This window comes from Lactuca sativa, chromosome 7 (assembly GCF_002870075.4).
Source record: "Lactuca sativa cultivar Salinas chromosome 7, Lsat_Salinas_v11, whole genome shotgun sequence".
Classification (NCBI taxonomy): domain Eukaryota; kingdom Viridiplantae; phylum Streptophyta; class Magnoliopsida; order Asterales; family Asteraceae; genus Lactuca; species Lactuca sativa.
The window spans coordinates 27,739,211-27,750,918 of record NC_056629.2 but is presented as its reverse complement, the minus strand read 5'-3'; the positions used below and the strand labels follow the sequence as shown (position 1 = coordinate 27,750,918).

Here is an 11,708-nt window from a genome sequence, read left to right as displayed (position 1 = left end):
TTTTAAAATAATATTAATCAATGGTGCTTTTTTTGACAATAAACCTAACTAAAAAAAGTATTGGTGCAAATTTTATGAAAAAAAGTAAAGTATTGTTTTTTTTTTGAATTTCTATTAAAATGTAAACTCATCTATTTTTTTGTATTTTTTGAAAGTAAATTATATTTGTTTTTAAGAATTAATAATTAAAGATAAACATTTTAAACTAAAAGTATATTAGGGTCGGGATTATAGATCATAATCAAATGATGTGTTATAATAAGGTATTGGAAGATCTATACAAATAACTTTTGATGCCTCTTTCCATTTTAATATTTTTTTTTCAAGTCCATACTCACAACAAAAATTATACAAATCAAATTAAATACAAAAGTTAATATATTTGACTTTTATCATTTTTGTGTTAGTCGTGCTTGACATTAACCAGAAACACAAACCAAACCAGAGAGCAAAGGACTTTACCGCATGATGAAAAAATTCAACGACAATGAACTATACATCAAATTCGATATATAAAGAAGTGTTGCACGATTAATAATACACAATCAAACATGTGTTCATATACATTAATAAAGAATCCTAACTTTTAATTTTTTATTTTTATTGATGTTGTTTCTGCTAACATGACTCTTATTGATAATTGTTTACATGTAGAAAAATATTTGCGCAAAAAAAACTAATCACCTCTAGAAACTAATTAATTTCTGAAAAACCAATTTGCACCCGTCATTTGGCGTGGGTAAACGTCTAGTGTGTGTGTGTGTGTATATATATATATATATATATATATATATATATATATATATATATAATCACACATCAACTATTAAGTGTTAAATATCAAAAACCCTAACTTCTTAACCCGTTAAGACATCCTAGTTCATGCATAGAAGGAAACTAACGACCAAGACTACATTTTTGTGGCCTACCACACCCTGAAACATTTAAAAGGACAACTCAAAGGTCCTGGAGTATACCATACACACAATGATCAAGATTTGGGACAAAAGAGGTGTAACTTTTAAGCTAGAACAAGATCTAAAGGAAAACTAATCAAGTATAAGTTTTTTTTATGTAAATAAAAATACGTATTTTATGTATTTTATACGTGTAAAACATGTTTTTTTACTTATTTTTATATGTAAAAGACGTTTTTATGTATAAAAAATTAATTTTTATTTATTTGTGCATGTATAAAAACCATATTAGACATAAAGCTCTTATTTATATACCTATATTTTAGAAAACATAAAATACATACAAATGACAATTTATATATATCAAATACGATTTTTATACATACATAAACACATAAAAATATATTTTTATACATAAAAATTATATTCAAGGAAATGCTTCTGAGGAATTTCGATTGCTCTTATTCATATACCTATATTTTAGATTAGTGGTATTTTTTAAAATGTTAGATCTTCGGTTCTCTTAAAAGGGAATCCTACTGACAAATTTCAGTTGTTTAGAGGGTTACCTCAAGGCGGTCCCATTTCTCCGTTATTATTTATTATTGTCATGGAGGGTCTTCACGTGGCAATGAAAGATGTTGTGGCAGCTAGAGTTTTTCGTGGTGTATGATGATGTATCTACTTCTCATTTATTTTATGCAGAAACACCTTTTTTGGGTGAATGGGATGAATTAAATATTCGTAATATCATTCGTATTTTGAGGTGCTTCCACTTGATTTTGGGTTTAAGAATTAATCTTATTAAATCTAATTTGTTTGGAGTTGGTGTTAATGATCACGAGGTTTCTACCATGGCCATTTTTACTGGATGCTCTTTTGGATATTTTTTCCGTTCTCTTATCTTGGTATTCTTGTTGAGGAATCTATGGTGAGGGTTAAAGGTTGGCGGTTAATTATTGATCGGTTTCGTAAAAGGTTGTCTTCTTGGAAAATTAAGCTCTTTTCCATTAATGGAAGACTGGCTCTTAATAGGTCAGTTTTAGGGAGCCTAGGGATTTATTTTCTCTCTTTATTTAAGATGTCTTTTGCAGTTTGTCAGATTTTGGAAGCTTATAGGTCCCAGTTTTTTAAGGGGAATTGAACAGGATTAAAGGCGGATTCATTGTGGGATCTTGCTCTTAATTCAAGAGAGTTTGGTGGTCTTGAAATTGGGAGCTTGGAGGCTTTCGATTTGGCGCTTCTCTACAAATGGAGATGGCGATTCTTAAATGAATCTGACACTTTATGGGTAAGATGCATTAAATGGTTATACGGTGATGGTGCAAGTTTGCTGGAGGGTTCTCGATTTCCTTCAGGTGGGGGAGTGTAGGCGACAATTATTGGTTCTATTAATGCTCATCATGATAGAGAGTGCATTCTTACTTCTTCTATGTATAGGAATATTAGGAGTGGTGCATGTTTGTTGGAGGGTTCTCGAGTTCCTTCAGGTGGGGGAGTGTGGGCGAAATTATTCATTCTACTAATGCTCTTCATGATAGAGATTGCATTCCTACTTTTTCTATGTATAAGAATATTGGGAATGGTGCAAACACACGTTTTTGGAAAGATATTTGGTGCAATGGTTTGGTATTTAGCTTCACAGGTTGTTTGCTTTGTCTAACTCTCCTGATTCTAAGGTTAGTGATTTTTGGTCCTCCAGTTGATGGGTGTTTTCTTAGCAATGTCAAATTAGAAGTGGAGTGAAGACTGATTAACTTAATAATCATCTTGATGTTTTAAGTTCGGTGTCGATGGGTTCTAAAAAGGATAAGTGGGCTTGGTCTTTTGATCTTTCAGACCATTTTTCTATTAGATCTGCTAGGAGGGTTATTGATGCTCATCATTTACCTCAAGGTGGAATGCCTACTTGATGGAATAGATTCTTCCCCATCAAGATTGATTTTTTATGTGGCGTGTGTTGTTGGATCGCCTTCCGATCAGAACAAAGTTGGAAGAAAGAAGGTTAGACTTGGATTCGACTCTTTGTCCTATTTGTCATGGCAATTTAGAGACTACTCCTCATATTTTCTTCCAGTGCTCTTTAGCAGTTCAAGTTTGGAATCGGGTGGCTAATTGGTTAGCATCAGATATTCCGACTTTTTCCTCGGCGGTGAATATGGTAGAGTGGATTGACTCGAGACCGGTGGTGCGCATGGAAAGGGTAATCATTGATTTCATATTTAAGAAACATTTGGGTTCTTTGGACTTACCGAAATACGGTTTTATTTCGGAAGTCTAATTTTAAGAAACATTTTATTTTTTATTGTATCCTTGATAACTCTTATCGTTGGTTTGTGTTTAGAAACTCTAAGGCCAGGATGTATTGGGTAGATTGGATGTAAAACTCAGTCATGCCTTAAGTTGTACTTTTAGCTAGCTTCTAGCTAGCTGTTCTTTTGGGTTTTTGATAATATTGTTGTTAAAAAAAATATGTTTTTACATATAAAATTAAGTAAAGTATGTATTTTATACATATAAAGTACATACAATACATATTTTATACTTATATTACGATATTGATATTAAACATTGAATAAGTTTTTTTTATAGATATATGAATACCATTTGTGTTTATAAATTCGTTTGATGAAAGAAATGACAAATAAAAAAAATCTCAAGTTTTACACAATCGGTTGGAAAAAACCTAAACTTTTATTTTAGGTAAAAACCATAAGTTTTCTAAAACTTTCATTTTAAAAAACAAATATGGATGACCGGATAGGGTTAAAATTGGAAGGTCATCCGAAAATTTGTCATTTTAACCAACCAAAAAAAAAAGTTATGACTTTTTCCAACTATGCGTGTAAAATTTGGGATTTTTATGGTACTTGCCTGAAGGGAAATCTCCGATAAAGTCTCAATATTTTGGATCGGTTTACGGTTTAATCCAGACATTTATTTTTTAAACAAAAAAGTTATGATTATTTAATTTTATACGATAATATGTCATTTTCTATCGAAAAGAAATAAGGACTATTTCGTTAATTTTAGCAAAATATAAAACAATCAGAACTTTTCTGTTTAAAAAATAAAAGTTGAGATTAAACCGTAAATTGACCAAAAATATTAAGACTTTATTAGAGATTTTTTTTGCCCAAATAACTAAATATATGTATACAGTGATGTTTTTATTTGACACAAAAATTATATGATCAAGGATGTTTAAAATATAAACTCCAAAATCAAATAAAAGTTTGATGTTATTTTGTGATTTAATCATTTTTTTTTGTTTTTCCTAACAACAGTCATTCAAGAATGACATATTTTTGGTCGAACTATTTTTACATGACATGATATATTGAAATTGTCTTTATAAAAATTGTCATAGTTTAATGGTTTTATTTCAGTATTTAGTGTGAAATGTTTCAATAAAACTCTTAAATACAATATTTTTTTAATATTGTTATTTTAATCTGCTATAACATGTCAAATCAAAATGATCGATATATTAAAATGTAATGATTAAATCTTAAAAATGGTAAATTATAATGGTTTTTATATAATCTGACTTTGTAATATTCTGTTGTTTTTTTATTAAATATCGAAAAAAAACAATATTTGTTAGAAATTTGGTGGGAACAGAGACAGTGGAGAAAGACTATCTGTGCCACCGTATGACCATTTCTATTTTCTACCACGCGCAGTGGAACAACAATCAATATATTGAAAAAATCGGAGGAGGTATTGACGGATTTATCCTGAATCAGTGGTCGAATTCTCTTAAACTCTCTCGTTAATTTAAGCAAGTCAACTATAATCGCTGATATTCTCGTTTGATCTTTCAAATCATCGCATTCGTGGTTCCAGTATGCTCCGGTCAATTCGTGCATAAAAGGTAATTTCTGCATCTTTTTTATGATTATCATTCTCGTTAAGAAGTTGTTTCGGTTAATGGTTGTGGATCTGAGCTTGATTTTGCTTTGAGGAGCTGCTGTTGATGAGTTTTAGTGATTTGCTTAATTTATCATATGATTCTAGAGTTAAACGATTGAAATCTAGCTTTGCTTTGAACTGATTAAGCTGAATAGACTTCCTCGAGTGCTCCACTTGTATTGATTAGTTAGAAACTTAAGAGTTAAGACTGTTCTTCGGTTAGCAACAGATGAAAGAAAACTCAGGCTTATCTTTCGATTTGATTCAGCTCAATTGTACGGATTTGTTGCTTTTCTTAAGACATAAAGAGGTACTTTCAATTGACAACGAAATTGAAGCAGAGAGTAATCTAGCTTTTTCCAGCCTGTGACTTTGTAACTTCTTGTGACTTTAAGAAAAGTGGTAGTCCTTTTGTAGATGGTGAAACACCGACAATTCTAGGGCAAACGACAACTTGTACCTCATGAGGTATAAATGATGTGTAATCGACTATTGTCCTTCAAGAATTAATGAACATTGCTGAATAATTGAGCTTGGTAGCTGCTACAAATATGACTTTTCACACATCATTTTTTCTGTGTTACAAGGTTGAGCATCACAAGAAAGTGTTTGTGAATCAAACAGACATGGGTTGGAGCTGCTTTGGTTCCAAACGTGTACAAAAGAAAGAGATAAACACTCATCCAGAATTAGAAGGTATGCTCATAATCTCAACTTTTCATTTACAAATCAATAACTTCACTCTTATCCAAAAAAAAATCTAACCTTTACATTATCACACAGGTTTTCCTCTTGATAACATAAGGAATTTTTCATATAGAGAATTAAGATTAGCAACTGATAACTTTGATCGAAGTGCAAAGATCGGGCGAGGTGGTTTTGGAGTCGTTTACAAGGTACACACACTCTCTCTCTCTCTCTCACACACACACACACTTATACATACATACATACATACATATGAACTGAACATATATGCTTGATAAAAAAATGTTAGGGAATCCTCAACAATGGAACACAAATTGCTGTAAAAGCGCTTAGTGCTGAATCAAAGCAGGGAGTTCGTGAATTTTTAGCAGAAATAAATGCGATAGCAAATGTGAGACATCGAAACCTAGTCGAGTTGATCGGGTGTTGCGTTGAAGGAACTCATCGTATTTTAGTGTATGAATTTTTGGAAAATAACAGCCTTGACTCTGCGCTTTTAGGTAATCAACAAAGTGAAAATGAGTCTTTTTTTTTTTGTGTGTGTGTGTGTGATGTTAGTTGATTACAATGTACAGGTAAAAAGATGCATATTGCAGAGCTGGATTGGAAGCGAAGATCTGAGATCTGCATTGGAACAGCACGTGGTCTTGCATATCTTCATGAAGAACTTGAGCCACATATTGTGCATAGAGACATTAAAGCTAGTAATATACTTCTAGACAAACATTTCACACCAAAAATTGGAGATTTTGGATTGGCTAAACTTTTTCCAGATACCATCACTCATATAAGCACCAAAATAGCCGGAACTACGTGAGTTTCTATTATAGTATTACTTTAATCAAAGTGTCAAATGCAAGAAACAGCAATGATGTAATAAAATGAAATGAAAGTAAATAAATAAAAGTATGTTGGTATAAAATTCCCAATTGTTGTTCCTTTTCAGTGGTTATTTGGCTCCTGAATACGTATTGGGCGGGCAGTTGACATTGAAAGCGGACGTTTATAGCTTTGGGGTCCTCGTTCTTGAGATAATTAGCGGTAGAGGCAGTTCAACGTCAGGTTGGGGTCCATCACAGAAACTTCTATTGGAATGGGTATGCTGTCAACGAGGGCAAATTTGTAATTTGAAAAAAATTAGGGCTTAATGGTCTATTTTTGAATTTTTTTTTTCTTGTTATATAACAATAGGCGTGGGAGCTGTATGAAGAGGAGAAGCTGTTGGAGCTAGTGGATCCAGAGCTAAAAACATATGATTCGGAGGAAGTGATAAAGTACATAAAAGTAGCTTTTTTTTGTACTCAAGCGACCGCCAGCCGTAGGCCAATTATGAGCCAGGTTGTCGACATGTTGTCAAGAAACATTCGACTAAACGAAAAACAACTGACGCCGCCAGGTTTTTTCCAAGATTCTAGTGGGAATAAAAAGGTATCTTCTGACGCTTCCACCAGCCGCCAGATAACTTCTTTTCCCACCACAATTACACAAGTAACCCCTCGATGAATTAAGAATAAGAAGAGAACATACATAGTTGATGATTTATTTATAAGCCGCCATATTCGTGTGGCTGTCTTCGCTTAGCTGTCATTTGTAGCCGACGGCTAATGTTGATCTCAGTCGGTGACGGCGAACCTGCAACAGACAAACCTGACGGGGCCCAGGGACGGCTTTCTTTTCATCGTATATGTCGAGGGATGCCAGTTTTTTATTTTTTGTGGTCGAAAATTGAAATATTAAAGTAATTATGGGTTAATTTGTATATGGTTAACACTTGATTAAACTAAAATATATTGGATTGATTAAACAAATTTATGAAGGTATTTGCAAATTACAAGTTGAAGTTGGAAAATACAGATCAAACTTATGTTCAATAAAACAGGTTCCATCTTTTAAGAAATGAAATTGACACGGTAGCACAATAAAGTTTTGGTTTTGTTCCGGATTGGTCCCTCAAGTTATTTTTTTGCACAATTGGTCTCTCAACTTTCAAATTACCTATCAATTAGGTCATGTTGATCGATTTTAGTCGGTTGTCTAGTTATGAAGCTTACATGGCAGTCGGACATGCGATAGAAGTTAAGGCGTCACTGTAGCTATTTAACCACGTCACAACCCGGTCATCAATTACCTAATAAATGATAACCTCATATAGCATACTCTCGGTTACATTGTTTCCTGAATCCGACCATTCGACCAAAGATTTTCAAGTTAAGAGATCTCCCGATGGTTTCCTCATTCTCCTCCACCAGTCGAACATTGAGGCTACAAGCTCGGAGCGCTGGCGACGCGCACAACCTTCCCGATTATGACTATGACAAACCCTCTCATTGCAACGAACTTTGTGGCATATTGGGAATTCTGGGAGGAGGTTCTTTAGCTGTCGAAATAGCATGGCGAGCTTCCGATCTACCCACATTTATTTCTATTTTGATGATCGTTTACTTAAACTAAGCTTTTTTCTAGAAATTAGGGTTTCGAAACCCTAATTTGTCTGACATAAACACGAACCTTGCATTCTTTGTTTGTTTGATTAACAACAATGTTCATGCTTGTTTAATTGATTAACAGACCAAGCTTACGAAATGCAACTTCTTTGAGTGGATAAATGATGAGTTGGAAGATGGTTACTACAAAACACTGATTTACTCAAAAAAGTGAATGTTAGATAGTATAGAGGATCAGTCTAAATTGCATAAGTGCAGGACTAAAGTGGTAGAGTTAGAGTTTCTCTTATCAAAGAAGGCTGAGGTTGAGAGGCTGCAGAAGCTCCCAGATCAGTCAAACAAGGTAGCTGGTAGGTTGAAGCTTGTGATTGTGGATCTTTTAATGGTTATGATTTTCCTTTGGATGTCATGAAAGTGAAGTTAGTCAGTCAAGGGTTGGGGTTTTGTGTATGTCTTAGGCTTTGGTTGATGATGAAAATTCCAACCTACTTTTGGGGGCTTTGGTATATCATTGGTTGATGATAACAATTCCAACCAACTTTTAGGATCATTGTAGTAGTGTATGCAGCTCATAAATACTGTCAAGACTGAATGATAGGGACTTTTGTACTAGAAATGCATGCTTTTGTGAAGTCTATTGACATTAATATCATATTGTAATGAAATGTGCCCTTATATTATTGTCAATTGGAAAGTGGGTGTGTGTATTAGATTCTTTGACCTTATAAAAATACATTGTTTGTGTTGTTTACAAGAAACTGAGTGCATTGCATGTACATGAATGGGCCATATTACTTTAATAACATGGGACCAGAAAGGTTGGATTATCCAGGAGTGGACCACTTTGTTTCCCTTTTTATGTGTAGGAATTGACATATTAATAAAAAAAATGAGGACCATGTTGTTTTGGTCCATGTATATCATCCACATTTTAGTATAATGTACCATATTACCCATTTGTATGCATGCATGCAATAATAAGGCAACCAACATAGTATCATGCAATAATAAGGCAACCTACTTTCATACATCTTAAATTCAAACATAACTTAGACAATCAAGTATCAAGGGATCCAAATTAAAACAACATTACCAGACTGTCTTACCCAACTTCAAACATAATCTACAACTACCAAGTATCAAAATTAAAAACATTACCATATTAAAACAAGATTACCAACACTATTAGGAATGGCAACGGGGCAGGTTCGGGGCGGGGCGGCATATCCCATACCCGAACCCGATATTTATATTTGTCCCCGAACCCGACCCGAAACCCGACGGGTTTCTTATCGGGGCGCCCCGTCGGGGCTAAAAATATCCCCGAACCCGACCCGAAACCCGAAACCCGATATAGACCCGAAACCCGACCCGAAAATAGTGGCAGAAAAAATTAGGAAAACTACAATGAAACAATTGAGAAATTAAAACCTTACAAATGCTTAAAATACAAATAAGTTCTTAACATAAGTGAACCAAATAGAAATTACTAAAGTCTAATATCGTAACTAAATTCATCACAATAGTGAGAAATTGGGAATACGTGATGGGATTGAAGGTTAGAGTCTTCGGGTGGCTGAAATGGGTAAGAGGGATGAAATCTCATTATATATATATATATATATATATATATATATATATATATATATATATATATTTTTCGGGTCGGGGCGGGTCGGGGCATGCATACCCCACTCCCTGACCCGAACCCGAACTAAAAACCCGATAATGACCCGAAACCCGACCCGAAACCCGATAAGAGTGACCCGACTCGCCCCAAAATCTTCGGGGTTCGGGTTTTTTTGCCATCCCTAAACACTATCCTACTCTATATCAAGAGCTTTTTCCTTTGAGTTCTAAGGAGCATGCTCATCACCCACTCTCTTACCTAACTTCAACTTCAAGATTCTTTCTGACTTTCTTTTCCTGATCGTCCTTAATAATTCAGATATGTGTGGTACTAGTGGGACCTCTTAAACTTGAACATTAGCACCATTAAGCTCTTAAACTGGAACATTAGCACCATTAAGCTCTTGAACTTGTACATTTCCAACATTATCCTCTTCATATTGCACCTCATTAAACAAATCTTCAATATCAATAACATCATCATCTAATCCCTCTTCAACTTGCACCCCACCTACCCCCTCTTCAACTTGAACCTTAACTTGGACATCCTCCTAAACCTATGTTGGAGTCACTTGCATATCAAATGGAGTGACTTGAATTTCTTCTTGTTCTTGACCTTCATTTGCAGTTACCTATATAGCAAGGTATAAGATTGTTATGTAATTCATGAAAACCTTAATTTAATGTACAATACAATTAAAGTGTAACTAGTGTATTACATTAACATTTTCCTTGTCTTTTTTACAATACAATACGTTTTTGGGGTCTTCCCACAGAACAAGTAGCTTTTTGTGACCTGGTTCCTTGCAAATGTTGCAATTCACCCCCTTTCCAGTTTTGGAAACCTTCTTGGTGTCATTAGTAACTGTTAAAGCCTTATTCTTCTTTTCTGTGTTCTGCCATTATTTTTCGCGACATCCCTCTTCCTTTTAACAGTTGGTCTTCTATGCGTCCTTCTATTCATAGGGGTAGAGGTGGTATGTATTCAATTTTTGGCCACATGTTAGGCCCATTCATCCCTGCAATTCTATACCTATATGATTTCATGTAGGTATGCTACTAAATAGTTTGTCCACATAATCCTCTATATTCCTATTGAGATATACTACAATAGCAACATAATGGACATAACCATATTCATTGAGTTGCCATAACCTACATGAGCAGGTTCTCTTCTCCATATTAACCTCATATGTATCTCCAATTCCTCTCACCTCATACTGATTCAAGCCACTTGTTAGTACAATGTAATTCCTCTGATAAATCTTTAGTTTATTGAGTAGCTCTCTTATCTATGAGCATACTTGATTTCCCTATGCTTGTCCCTCCAACTTTAACTTGCCTAATCTTTCCATCATATACAATATCTTAATTCCTCTAACATTGTGATAATTGGCTTTTTCTAGCATCCATTATGAGGGCTTTGAAGCTTTCATACATACCATTCTCTACATCAGCACAACATCTTCTAGTTTGGTAAAATGCCAATGACCAAGTCTTTAGGTATTTGTCCATCAAGTACTTATGAGCTTCTGGATTTATCATCTCAAGCTCTCTCATTGCAGATTGAATGATTGTCTAATTGTTGATCTTGCAACTCTTCAAAATAAGGTATTGTAGTGGGCACCACTATACCTTTTATGCAAATTTTTACTAATGCATCAAGCATATTGTCTATGCTCTGAAAAGGGTAGCATTTCTTTCACAACTTCTATCAAACCTTAATAAGATCAGATACCAAAAAACAAATCATATACAATTCATAATACTATAATAAAAAATTAGTAAATACCTTGTGATGATCGGACATTAAGTTGTATCCACTTCCTAAATTTAATTGCAAATCATCAATCAGATTATCCAAAAACCACTTCCAAATCTCTTTGTTCTCAACACATACTACTGCCCATGCAATGTGATAAATATGATTGTTTGCATCTCTTCCAATAGCACATAGTAATTCTCATTTACAAATGTCTTTCAAAAAACAACCATCAAATTCTATTATCCTCATGCATCCCTATACCCATCCTTTTTTCACTCCATCAAAAAAAACATAAATTTTACTAAATTACTTCTTCCCATCTGGCATGTT

General features: G+C 34.0%; 1 protein-coding gene across 2 annotated transcripts; it reads left to right on the top strand.

The window, feature by feature from the left end:
• Positions 1 to 4,540: 4,540 nt before the first annotated feature.
• Positions 4,541 to 7,400, top strand: LOC111903985 (cold-responsive protein kinase 1). Of its 2 annotated transcripts, XM_052765436.1 has the most exons (8): positions 4,541 to 4,794; positions 5,101 to 5,300; positions 5,420 to 5,528; positions 5,616 to 5,728; positions 5,830 to 6,040; positions 6,116 to 6,353; positions 6,487 to 6,637; positions 6,732 to 7,400. In XM_052765436.1, exons 3-8 carry the CDS (start codon positions 5,459 to 5,461, stop codon positions 7,041 to 7,043), a joined length of 1,095 nt encoding a protein of 364 aa, XP_052621396.1. In that variant the 5' UTR covers positions 4,541 to 4,794; positions 5,101 to 5,300; positions 5,420 to 5,458; the 3' UTR covers positions 7,044 to 7,400. The 2 variants fall into 2 exon arrangements, with proteins under 2 accessions (XP_052621396.1, XP_023755531.1); XM_023899763.3 differs by lacking the exon at positions 5,101 to 5,300.
• The last annotated feature ends 4,308 nt before the right edge of the window (positions 7,401 to 11,708 follow it).